The sequence below is a fragment of the Pholcus phalangioides genome, unplaced genomic scaffold (genome assembly GCF_987345545.1).
Source record: "Pholcus phalangioides strain wild (caught in Gottingen) unplaced genomic scaffold, Ppha-v1.0 ptg000008l_1, whole genome shotgun sequence".
Taxonomy (NCBI): Eukaryota; Metazoa; Arthropoda; class Arachnida; order Araneae; family Pholcidae; genus Pholcus; species Pholcus phalangioides.
In genome coordinates, this window is record NW_028301601.1 from 56,078,757 (window position 1) to 56,093,197 (window position 14,441).

The 14,441-nt window shown below is 31.8% G+C and overlaps 1 protein-coding gene across 1 annotated transcript in view; it reads left to right on the top strand.

Moving 5' to 3' along the window:
* The first annotated feature begins 1,823 nt into the window (after positions 1 to 1,823).
* Positions 1,824 to 14,441, top strand: part of AstA (allatostatin A) — a 118,480-nt gene continuing 105,862 nt past the window's right edge. The window contains exon 1 of the mRNA XM_089234994.1: positions 1,824 to 1,961. Within this exon, the coding sequence (XP_089091120.1) occupies positions 1,951 to 1,961 (11 nt within the window). The 5' untranslated portion in view covers positions 1,824 to 1,950. The remainder of the gene's footprint in view (positions 1,962 to 14,441) is intronic.

Sequence of the window (14,441 nt, forward strand, 5' to 3'; positions counted from 1 at the left end):
AAGTGGTTCCACTTATTATATTTTGTTTTAAAAAAAATCAAAGTCGTCGTTAAAAAATTGGTCAAGTTCCGTCGATGTAATTCAAAGTTGTGTCCCTCAGTAGAGGGACGCTGATGGGAGTGCCTGTTATGGGAGGTTCCACTGTAGAATGATCGTGTTTCTTACGTTAATGACGAGACAGCAGTAAGGGAACTTTCCTGGGTTAGGTAAACCCTTCTGGAATCAACAGGTGACGTAGAAATTTCCAATTTTAAGCGAAAGGTAACATTTCCGCTAATTTTCTTCCAAAACGGAACATTTCTAAAATTCAAATGCGAATAATTCTCTTGAATGTTGATCAAGAAACAGATATTATTCAAATATTCTCCTACTATTTCTATATGCTACCTGTCGGACTATAATTTGCTACTTTTGTAAAGCAAACGTATTCACCAGGAATACGTTATTTACTTCTGTAAGTTTAATCTAAGTGGAAATGTTCCTTTTGAACATAAGCTCCTCATCTTATGGTGGTACTATCATAACTGGGGGGGGGGGGGACGACTTTTATCACCTAAAAACCGACAGAATATGCTTCATAAAAATTCATGTGCCCTAAAAAAATTAAAATACGCCGTAAAATATGTCTTTATATATATGCTGACCATGTTTCTTCCAGGTAATTACGGGAAATTGCCAATTATTGACCAAAATGATGCCAAAGGCACCACAAATAAAATTGCATATTGTTGCTAACGTCACCGAAAAATCGCCAATTTCTGCCAAAGACGTTGTCGAAGTTAAGTGAAATTGCCACTTTTTGCTATTATGTCCGAAAAACTGCCGATGTGTGGGCAATGAAGCTAGTGAAGAGTGAGCTTGGAGAAAAAATTCTCTCTTCATTGTCTACTTCATTGTCTCTTCATTGTTCATACGCAAAATAATGCTCAAAAATATGAAGATATGCCTTAATTTCTGAAAAAAATGAAAAATTAATTAATAATTATTATTATTAATTAATTCCATGAAAAAAATTACTTAAAATCTTAAAAACATAAAAAAATTCCTTCAAATCACAGAAAACCATAGAAAAAAAAATTTTCTATCGCGTAAAAATATCGAAATATGCAAAATCATAAATAGTCATAGAAATCCGAGCCCTAATCATAACCAATTCAAAGAGATGATAACAACAGCGTAAATTTGGTAACGATTGATGCTAATGCTGCCTTTCCATGTAACGATAACCTCTGTTCAACCTTTTTTTTCCCCCATGGTCCGCAGAGCATCGTTATACCGAGGTTTAGCTGCGAAATTTACCCATACCATGCACAAAACGGAAAATTTCGATCACTAATCCACATGTGAAGTCGGGGGAAAAACTTTCGATTTTATTCCAATGATAATTCATAGATGATGAGAACTTTTCTTCAAATTTTACGACGGCATTTATCGAAGGCGTTCCCCCGAGAGATATACTTCAACAGAAAAAAAAAACCCCATAGATAGAAAATTTTCCGAATTCACAGAAACATCTATAAAGTCAACAAAAACCAGAAGTGTTTGTATTTGTTATAAATTTAGAACTTGTTTCTTCTTTCATCCCAGAGTAAATTTAACGAAAATAGGTAATCCTCTAGTTGAAAAATAAGACGGCAATTTTTATTTATTATTTCTTATTATTTAGGATAGATATTTTTCTCGGGTTTCCTCTCCCCCGCTTTCTAAGAATCAGTCGGAAGCTGATTGGCTGACCGATTTTCTGACGTCAGCGCTCAACTATCCCACGTAGACCAATCCCCTTGCCGTAACTTATTAAAAGTTACCGACAAATACCAGAGACTAAGACATAGAAGTCGGCCGTTGTTGAATCATCACAACTAGTGAATCTCTCCGATTCCATCAAACAGGTAAAAAAAAACCCGGAGAAATCCCATTTCGATAGGAAACATAAAGTTTGGAGACCAAGAGATGTCGTTCAGGTATGTTAATATCCACTACATTTCTGTGTAATTTATTAATTTTTACATTAGAGTGATATAATTATATATTCAAAAAATATATGTTGTGACGAGTTATAGACGCGGAAGCTCATTTATAGCGATTGTAATTTTTTAGAGCGCTGTGTGGTTCACTCCCATAAAACGCATTTAAATAATAATAATAGATGCGATTGTAAATGGGTGTTGTTAGCATATTTGAAATGAACACAAGAAATCAACACAGCAATTTAATTGATTATAGCGAACTCTTTAATTAGATAAAATGGTCAATTAAGGGTAAAATATACAATTCGCGTGTTGACTTTAATATTGTTTATAAACAGATAATATCTTGCTTAGAAAAGTTTGATAGTTTTTACCTTGAATTTAAATTTCAATCTATCTTCAATTTAATGGGATTTTATAACACACTGAATAGCAAAATTTCCATACTTCTGGGGGGAAACGACTCAAAACAAGAAATTAGCTCTTTTTAAGTGAAAAGAAAAAAATATTGTACTTATATATAGTGCCGCGAGACTATATATATAGCCATTTCTGTGCCCTGTACAAAAATTTTCATTTAGGCCTCTTCTGGCCCAGAATGGGCCCATTTAGGTCCATTATGACCCCCCTTTCAAGTGGGCCCTGTGCGGGTGCACCTGTTGCACCTGCCTAGTTACGGCACTGCTTATATAGCTATATTTTGTATTGAAATTACATTTATAGATGTATTTTATAAAATTCGGAAAAATAACTGAGAAAAGAAAACTAGATACTGTATAATATGAGTTTTTTGATAATGTATTCGCTTTTGTATTCAAACGGGGGGGGGGGGGGTGTAAATCACATATTATTTTTTGTATCATTTTGCTTTTTACGTGCTCTTTTTCATACTAATTTAGTTTAAAAATGATATATTACAACTGTTTTTCAATCAGCTATTAATCTTTCACAGACTGAATTCAGATTTTTAAATAGATTTTCAATTTATTTCTCATTTATTTCGCCTTCTGATACTCCAGTTTAAAGATATGAAAAGGAAAATGCAGTTTTGATTTTCTATGTTTTCTGAACTTGGTCATGTCCATACAAACAACACTGAAATTGGGAACAAAAAAAAATTAAATTTTATTCTTCCTTAAAATAGGTAATTAAAAAAATTAAAATTATGATGTCACTGATGAAATGAATGAAAATTTTGTTTTATGACAAAAGTGTGAAATGCACAGCTTTAGAAGAAAATCTGAATTTTCACATGAACGAAAAAGTATTTTATATGTTTTTCTAACTATAGTTACATCCGTTTTGATAATTATTGTTACAACTGTTGCTCCCAATCGGCAACATCAGCTGTTGAAATGTTGATTGTGACTCTAAAGTTCTCAGTAATTGAATTAATTCAAAATTTGTCCGTTCGAATTCCTAATCTTACTCGCTAAGAAATGTGTCATTGCTCTCAACAATCAGAAAAACAATAATACAACTTTTTACTGGGTTTCTCAAGTAAAATACATTTTATCCGAATATTGCTATGCTCATGTATGATCCTTGTCTACAGCTGAAATCAAGCGTACCATTCCGTCTTTTTTACAGCATATTGTAACATGAGATTACCATAAAGATAATAAATGTATATTTAAAATGTATAAATAAAAATACAAACTCACTAAACTTCCTACGTTATACACACTCATTTTTTTTGAGCATTTAATTTTTTACACGAGACATATTTTAACTTGCATTTTCCATTCAAAGCACATTTTTCAGACTGATATCTAGATTGTAGTTTTGAGTGAAATTCCATTTACTTAATATTAATATTTCATTATAATTATTATGAAAACATCTGAAAACTTTGCAATTCTGAGAAAAGAAAAATATCATACGTTATAGTATAATTAAGTTCAACATTAGCATGTTAAATGTATTATATTCCATTGTTCTTTTTCTGGCGTTTTACCGTAACAGATACACATATTACATATACATGTATTTTTCCACTCTGTTAATTTGTGAAATTCAAAGAAATTTTGCATTAGATATTCACAATTTTTTCAAATATCATTTGAAAAATTTATAGTTAATTCATTCTCCTCTCTTCATTTTTTGAACAGTTATTATGCATAAAATTAACATCCATTAACGAAATTTTCCATTAAATCTCTACGAAATCTGCATTTTCTATATGAAATGATCAGGTTTTGTAGCCTTTACTTAAAGAATTAATGCCGATAATTTTTTGACGTAAAAACTCATTTATATTGAGATTGTATTTTTTTTAAATTTCATATCACACCCTTGCCTTTGATCTACTTTATTTGAAAAAGTTATTTAATTTCTTAAAACTCAACTCCTAATATAAATTATATCGCGTCATTTGTTATTTCTACATTTTTCTATCGCGTAAATATATCCAAAACAATAGTTATGAATAGTATTCACAAAATAACAAAAATTTCCAAATCAATGAATATACATGATAGTATAAATATATTTAAATTTATTTTACTGGTATAATTATTAATAAATTTCAAGCCCTGTTCTATTTTTTCTCTCATGTTTTCGATTGAATTAATAACCGTATGCGATCTAATTAGATTTTCGTATTCGATCGATCAATTCCGCTCATTATTTTGAAAATGTTACGATTATGTCAAATATAATTTTTGAATTTCCCCGCTTTGCACAATTTCTTTGTCTGTTTCCTTTTTGCGTTTTTTCATATTAATTTACTTGATAAACAATTTCATATGTACACAACATATATGTATGTCATAATATCCTATCATGTGGTAGTTCTATAATTTGATATCGGTAAAACCCACCCAAGTATACATTATGGATAGGATTCGAAAATAAATATAACACATTTTTTTTGGCATTTGTAGATGAATGCGTATTACATTAAATATATATTCAAGATTATTTTAATGTTATGATAATTAATAAATTTCAAGTAAATGTTTTAAAAAATTTTTCCTGCACTTTTTTTGACTGAATTGATAACCATTCATGATTCAATTCTGATTGCATTTTCACAATTTATCAGTTTTTGTTGATTGGTTTAGAAATTTTACGCGGTTTAATTCAAATATACATTCTAAAATTGAATTTTCCCTAAAACTATAATCGAATAGAAGCGAAACCTAATTTAAAGATTGAAGTTACTTCGGGATCTTCAAAAGTTTTGTCTCGCAAAATCTAATTTCAATGTTAGATTTTGAATTTTACGACGATACCAAGAAATAATACGAGTAAATAAAAAATCTTTCGGTTTTGTTAGATATGGTAATTTACTCTATATATTACTCGTATTGCAGTTATCTGAAATTAGCAGGACATTTATGAGCTGCAATTAATAAAACTTTATGCTCGCATTCGAATCATTCAATTATTTTAAAAGATAGTTTCACCACATAACACTAATTCACAAAAGATAGAGATGGAGTCATGTATGTTATTTTTTCAAAAAAAAAAGATCGATCTCTCTTCGGCAGTCATGGGGCTGCCAGGCAGAGTGAATGTTTTAATTACTAATCCTAGATCTGAACATTTTTGTGATTAAACGCCACAAAAAAAAAAAATGCTATAATATAAAAGCAATTGGCAGGACAAATTTATCGAATCTCTATGGATATAGTATGGAAAAAATGTATGCGCCTAAAATCACGCTTATTTCCTGGATATTAAAAACAAAATATTAATACAGTGAAAAACAAAAAAAAATATTATAAATTTTAATTTACTGCCAATGTCAATTTATTGACGAATGACAACCATATTTTTTATGGACAATATAACACCCCTTTATATTATTTTAGTTTATTTATACAAATATAACGCCACAACAGGCAAATTGCTCAACGAGGTGGCTGACTTAAGAACATCATGGATCCCCGAGCCATTTTTTCGAGGCCCTACCTACTACTGCTACACCACACATGCACCCCGTCCACAGAACCCCCAACGAATCGGTATATGCGGGAATGTGCGTGTACATGTAGTGCAACCTGACGTAAAGTTTGTTTCTGTGTAATGCTTGTTATGTGTAGTGCTGCCATGTGCCACCAGTTTTTCTAACTATGAGTGAAGTGTTATGATTGAATGATTTACCGTTGTAGGACTGTTGCTCTCTGTGGCGAGACTTTTTAACGGGGAGATCGGCTCGCATTCGCGCCTTGAAGTTGGGAACCACAGAAAACCAACTTCAGCCGACCACCACTGTGGGGTTCGAACCCGGATACTCGCATCGCGAGTCCGTCACTATAACCACTCGACCACCACAGCGGCGAATAATTTCGGAATAATTTCTGACTGATTTTCCATTTTGAAGCTATGACAACATGGCAACTATATTTTTATGGAGTTTTCCCAGTGTTATTTCCTTGATTGTATTTATAAAGTATATATATATATATACGACGTTGGGGGCTCCGCGGGGGGGGGGTGCGGGTGGGGTGCATGTGTAGTGTAGCAGTAGTAGGTAGGGCCTCCAAAAAATGGCTCGGGGATCCATGATGTCTTAAGTCAGCCGCCTCGTTGGGCAATTTGCCTGTTGTGGTGTTGTATTTGTATCTATATATTTAAATTTCAATTTATCTCTCTTAAATTTCATTTCAACTTCTCTCTAGTTATTTATTTATTATTTTTTCTCAGCCAAACTTGTTGGGAAATCAGCCTATTGTGGCTTCAAATTCTGTATTTGTATTAAAAGAAACATTTGATTTACTAAAAAGAATGACAGACAATATGCCACGTTGATTATTCCAGTTAAAAATGTCTCAAGAGTTATTGAACGTCTAATCGATGTGTTTCAAATAAGTTTTTTTCTTGGAAATTAACGGAAATGATTTTTACTGCAAACACTTCAATCATAACGCTACGAAATGTCTCAGAAAAATTGTTTTTGTTTTAAATATTTTTGTGAAATGTTAATGAATTCAATTACCTGATAATTTTAATTTTGACGTAAATTTTTGAACTTCATATACCGTATATATTTTTTTAATTTTGTGTGTATTGTTTGAGAATTATTTCCAATTATATATCTGGGAAGTTCTATGGATTCAATTCGAGATATTTTCCATTGTATTTATCTACCGAACGGTATAGTGAGAAATTTCCCCCGATCTTCTCATTAAATATCTTTAATCTTGCGTGAATTCACCTCGTATAACGTCATATGCGCGGATTCATCCTCGAAAACAGTCGTTTATGGATTTTCACATTTTTTGCGAATGGTGTGACCACCTACGTGCGTTCGAATTCACCTTCAAACGTGTGGAATTATGAACGTGTAGGATTTTATTGGCATTTAAGTATATCCACACGTGTGTGTGTTCATTTTTTGCAGTGAATGACCTCACACGTGTGTGTGTGTGTGGATTTGCTCCAAAACGTGAACTTTCTAACGTGTGTGTAGTTCACGCTAAAACACTAATATCTCTTATATGTGTGGTGTGAACAACAGATTCAAAGGATTAATAGAGACATGGCACTTGAATCACGAACGATTTTCCAAACACTAAGTAAAGATAGAATACTTTACTGTAACTTTATCGATGATAACGGGTGAGAGAAACGTAAAAGATTCACACTACTGTATGTTTTTAAGTTCATAAACATCAATATTTTCATTTTTTTGGGTTTTCGGATTTAGTTTCCGTAAAAAATTGCGTAACGTAATTGAACCCGTAATATAGACCGTTTTACGGAATTAAATTCGCAAGAAAATTTAAAATTTTTTTTTTTTTTTAATTTTATAATAATTTTACAATATCCAGTATTACAATAGTATTACCCAGTATTATGTTACGATGCCCCATAGTTAAGATTTTTTCAGATCCAAAGAAAACCAATTGCCTAACCAAAAGATTCTCAAATATTTATTTACTCGGCATCATTAGAAATGAGATTAGAATTTTAAATATATCACGTGATTCGTGCTCACCCTTGTGGTAATTTGTTGGTACTCGAAATTGCTGTGACCTAACGATTGGAAGTCACAGCACGTCCTAATTTGTAAATTGTAATTGATACCAATGAATGTTGGTACTCAAAAGTGTCATGACCCACTGGTTGGTGAGCCGATCTCTCCCATTGAATAATCTCCAGACTGAGAGCAACGGCACAAATATTTAATGATTGCAATTCCCTCGAAATTTGAAATATAGATTGCAGTGAAAAATCAGTCATAACACCAGATACGCCCTAAGACTATTAGGAATGCACACTCACATTCCCGACACAACTCTTAGTAAACTGTCTGGTGACAGAGTACCGGATTCGGTTTGAGAGAAAGAAAGAAAGACCTTCTGGGGTTTTCGGAGTCATATCATCTCTTAATTTGTCAAATGTAATTTATGCACAACATATCTTACAGTAAGTTTGATAGGATGCCGCGACATTATGGTCTACAGAAGCGTTTCTCAACGTATCCGACTACAAGGATCAGTAAAATATCTGCAAAAATTCGATAGGACTCTAGAACTTCTAGCAAGAATAGCCTAACCATATGTGGTGTATTTCATGGAATACTCCTGTGGATTTTATTTGTCTGTTAAGGCTTCTGATACATTTGAACCGCTTTTTTTTTACCAGCGAAGCTTATTTAAATTTCTAATCTTTACAAAAATCATAAGATAAATTTCGTAATTTAAGAATTATATTATAATGATGTGACAGTAAATATATTCATTTCGCATACTTGTCATTTTCAACGTCTTTTCGTGCACTATATTTTAATTCAATGCGAGCTCCTCTTACCCTTCATTTTCTGGTGTCATGTAGATTTTAGCCATTTCAGCAACAAATGTTCATTTTGCCAATTTATGGTATGAATTTTGCTGATTCTCTCTCTCTCCGCCTATTTATGATTTAGTACCGCAATTTACAGTATTTTCTTCGTTGCGACAAGATTATTTCGTTTTTTGTAATTAAAATGATCAAGTATGCCTGCGGGCTACATTTTGAGAAACTGAACTAGTCACTGTTCAACTCCCACTTCACCAACATGGCAACTGGTCTTCTTTCCGATTACAAGAAAATTGTATCTCGAATCATTTGCCATCGTTTTCAAGTTTTTCCATCTTGATTGAACATTCTACAATACTGAATAAATAACACAATTGAATAATCGACATTAGATATACCAAAAATTACAAAACGAATCCTTTTTGGAATTTTGGGTATATCTAACATCGATTATTCAATTGTATTATCAAACACAAAAGGTAATTCATTTCTACTGAATCAATATGTCCGTGTATCCCTTTTAGATCATGTTGCCACAAATGTGTGGTGTTTCTTTTTCTCCATGTAGAATTTTTTTTTTTATTTTGACTTCACAGAGTTTAGCCCTGACTAAAATGATTGTGCAAGTTTTGGGTTAGAAATATGGTGAACATTAACTCTGGGAGTTTTCATAAGATGACAGCACTTAAAGTTGAACTTTCAGGGAGTTTCTAAAATGGGTTCCAGGAAAAAAGCACCGCCGGAAAAAGTGTAATTTGTTACACAAAAGTTAGTAATAAAATTCTAGAAAAAATTGGTGTTTGAAGACGAACATATACACTGAATCCCCTTGGCTGTGAAAAAAAATTGAACGAATTATTTCTTCATAAAAAAAATTCAAATTTGAAAAAAAAAATAAAAAAATAAATTTCTGCCATATTCATGTTTTGATTCATTTTTGAGGATCAAAAATGCAAGAAAATGAGTGCTCGGGTCTAAAAGGAATAAGTTACAATCAAGGTTTTCACGGTGATATGCAGTGGAACCTTCCATAACAGACTCCCATTAACGGACAGTTTTTTTTGAATAACGTCGATAAACCTCGACGTTCGTACCCATTAACGAACACCTTGTTAACGGACAAAATTTTCGGTCCCATTGGTGACCGTTATCGAGGGGTTTTACTGTAGAATGTTTACACCTCATAAACATTAATACTGCAAAGAAGCCAACAGTTTGGATTTTACGGTTCGACAATTTTTGCTCATACTCGAAGCTGCCCCCCCCCCTCCTCTCCTGATCATAATTATAAAATATTCATTTCACAGAATTTCACTAAAAGCTCCATGCATTTTAGCATTTTACATCCCCTTCTGGAGATGCATCACGTTATGATTTTTGAAATCATGGTTAAAGAGATCTTGAATATTTTATTATCATTGGCCATTGAAATTTAATTACGTAGAAAAATTTTAATGATACAACATAATAAATTTTACGAATACCTTTGATCTAAATATCTTTTTCGACACAAAATTTAGTAAAAACATATATTATCGCTTGGGATCTTCAAATTATTTAACTGATTTTGGTTTATTTTAAGCGTTGCACCTTTTTTTCATCAGTGACACTTGTTCAAAATAGCAAAGAAAAACCAATTTCATTATTATTTTTCATTGATTTGGACAGTTCGATAAATTTCCCCCATGACATCTTGCTTTAATTACGTCCTACTCAAGCTTTCAATCACGCGTGTTTGCTATCTTGAAAAAAAAAATTTTTTTTTCGTAAGAAAACGGACATTTTCTGCGCTAATTTAATATGCAAGTGGCGGAGATGTCTTTAAATATTGAAATTCCGAGATTCTACGTATTTGAAAAGATAACATAAGCAAGTTTTTTCTAATTCGACGATTTCAATTTTCATATGAAATGTGCTTGATTACTATTTGAATTTCGTGGGATTGATGTGAAAAATACAAAAATTCGAGGATTATATCAGAGAACGTTATTTTACGATTCTCGCAACATACATAGATATGAAACATGTCATTTCAAATAATGTGAGTGAATGAAAGACGTGATCAAAGTAAATTGAAGCCACGACGATTGTTGTATTTTTTACATTTGTGAAACCACACAATTCAAAATTCAGTCAGTAACTGCCATAAAATCATTAGTCAGAAAATTATATCACTGTTGCATTATGAACTGAAAATAATGTCTGTCTCATGAAATTTCGAAACACTGAAATTGATTCTCATAAAATTTCGAAACACTGAAAATGATTCTCATAAAATTTCGAAACACTGAAAATGATTCTCATAAAATTTCGAAACAGTGAAAATGATTTTCATAAAATTTCGAAACACTGAAAATGATTTTCATAAAATTTCGAAACACTGAAAATGATTCTCATAAAATTTCGAAACAGTGAAAATGATTTTCATAAAATTTCGAAACACTGAAATTGATTCTCATAAAATTTCGAAACACTGAAAATGATTCTCATAACATTTCGGGAGTGAAATGTGATTTTCATACCAATTTATATATCTCATAATTTCTCGCATATAAAGATATTCATATTATAATAAGAATTTTAGATTCCAAATAAAACATGGAGTTTTGTTATTGCAAATAATATTTCAACCCGTGCATCCTAAATCTTCGCTATTACATCTAATGTCATAACACATAAAAATCAGAGGGTAGTATGTAAATACGATTACAAAAATATCAGGAGCGTACGCAGGATCAAACTTTGCAATGGGAAGGACAAGAGGAATTTCTTGCAGAGGAATTTTTGGAATTACCAATCAACGAAAGACATTTAAAATATATAAACTTTATTAAAATAATTTTTAAAAGGTTTTTTTTTCGAACCTCACGACTGCTGACGCTGCCACCAGATGGCGACTTATACAAGGATGACGTCACTCTCCGCTTCCATACGAAGGTTTTAACAACTGGCTGTTGCGAAGATATATTTCGGAAAGAGAGAAAATTCAACTGCCCCTGCGGGGAATCGAACCCCCGTCCTTTCACTTTCCATCTGGTGGCAGCGTCAGCAGTTGTGAGCTTGGCCTGAGTCTGGTCCGGCCGTCCATGTACGGTCCCTTTCAGTGTACACGAGCTCCAAGGAAAGATTGCGAGATTCTGTGCCTCTGTAGTCTAGTGGTCTAGGGCGTTCACCCGGAAAGTGAAAGGACGTGGGTTCGATTCCCCGCAGGAGCAGTTGAATTTTCTGTCTTTCCGAAATATATCTTCGCAACAGCCAGTTGTTAAAACCTTCGCATGGTAGCGGAGAGTGACGTCATCCTTGTATATGCTAAGAGCTTACCAAACTTTCCTAAAAAAAAGCCCCGATTTCGACAATTATTTTTTCTATCCTCTTCCCCCCCCCCCCTCACATAATTCTCAACACAATCTTACTCTATCGACAATTATTGTTTACCCTCCACAGTCATTTACTGGCACTTCCTAAGTCTGGTAATGGAGTTTACTTCGGTGCCACCGACAAACCACTATATTCAGATTCAGAAAAGGAAATGAAAACAAGCGTCCCAAAAAAAAAAAAGACAATTTTAAATAATGGGTTAAAGAAAATAACCCACCAAATTTTTCGTCGGTATTGATGGGGGCACGAGCCCCTTTGTCCCCCTATTGCGTACGCCTTTGATAAATATTTATGGAACAAAGGCGTTTAAACCGAGGTGTCTGCACCCTGCTGCCAATTTTTTGATATAAATTTTTCCCCCTAGATTCCTATTAGATATCATTGTTTTCATTCTTAAACTCAATTCATACATCGAAAAAGAATATATATCGAACACATCAATCAATATCAAAACTTTTTTTTTATCCATACCAAAAACTCTATGCCCAGAAAACAAAACTAAAAAAGTCCATATTGCAGTCAGCTTATCGATTCGATAAAAATCGCTTTGTAAGCAGTACGAGAGCTAAATAGCAGCAAATATTGCATTTCGGAAAGAAAGCGATTCACTTTCCAGGCCTCCAACAAGCCCTAAATAAATCGATGATTCCTATCGATTTAAAAAAAAAAAAAAACCACAAAAAACTGGAAACTTAAAGAAAAGACTAGAAAAAAAGGATACTTTTATTCTCACGAAAAAAAAAATAAATGATACTTTTTTTAAATATTTTTTCTGGCTTAATGAAAATTCCTAACGATGTTAAATGCTTCAGAGGAAAAATCCTGTTTCCCAGCACAATTGGATTATGAGAGTGGGGTGAAGTTAGTTCCGATTTCCATAGGATTCATCATATGAAAGGAAGCCAAAGGATTCTCTCGACATACGACCAATGTCTCGTTGAATTAATCTCGTAACAGATCTCACTAATTTATCACCATTGGCAAATGCACGGAGAGAGAGAGAGAGAGAGTCCGAGATCTCTCTCTCTCTTTCCCACAGTATTAAATTAATTGTAAATAATTGATAACGGATGGCGATGTCGAGACACAATATTATACGTGTTGACTTGAATTCTTATACATATATGTTAATTGAATTCCGCAAATAAAGAATTTGTGACGGTAAAAGAAAGAACAAAAATAAATGGATTTGCATGAAATAGTCTTACTGAAATGATGAGATTTTTCCTTTTTTTTGCTTTTAAGGAAATGAGGTTTTCTGTAAGAGGATTTTTTTGCCCTGATATGTAGTAATACATACTATGTAATGTTACGTAGGAAATTAAAATATTGATAGCATAATCTGCGTAGTAATTTTCAGTAATGACTCATGGCCAGAAAAATTCATTATTCGGAGATTTTCCGAATTTTCTCTCCCCATATGTTCCTATCATTCATTTCTTTTTTTGATTTGACACCAATATTCATATTAGTTTTTTTTATTTTATTTACAATTTAAATTAACTTGGTAAATAAATGTCATATCTTTTTTTTTCTATAACTCTTTATTTAAGTTTTTCCAGAAAACCTAGAATTAACTTAGAGTTTATTGATCATATTCTGAATATTTTATATACTTTTAACGTAATTTTAATAATTCATTTCCCAGATAGTTTTTATTATTCATATTTTAGGTAATTTTATCATCAATTTTTCAGATAATTTTAGAATTAATTTCCTGATATACTGTATTTGTGATCTATTTTTTGGAAAAATTTATAAAATTTTATTTAGATAATTTTTAAAATATATTTAGGTAGTTTGAAAAATATCTTTAGGTAATTTAATTTAATAATATATTTTTAAATAATTTAGATAACGTTATAATGCATTTTTAGAAATTTTGTGATGCATAAAATATTATTTTATCTCAAATAATTTTAGAAATTTTTGATTAGATGTTTTAGTGATTTATTTCTTAGGTATTTTAATGATTAATTTTTAAATAATTGTGTTAGTTAATTATTTTTTATTGCCATTTTCAAGTGAGTATACCCATATCTTTCTCTTATTTTTGGACAATAAAATATTTTAGTGATGTATAACAATATATTCAAATTTAAATTAGTTAACAAACTAGCTTGAGGTATTTCCACGATCAGTTCACAGTATTTTTGTAGTCATGCCATAATTTGTTTTTACATGATTCCATAACCAATTTTCAAATGTTTTTCATATCAATTAGTAAATAAATTCATGATAGTTCTGATAATTTCATAATATATTTTCAATGATTTTGTAATTATTTATTAGTTGATTTATAAATAACTCCAAAATTACTTTTCCAAGATACTTACAAATAATTTC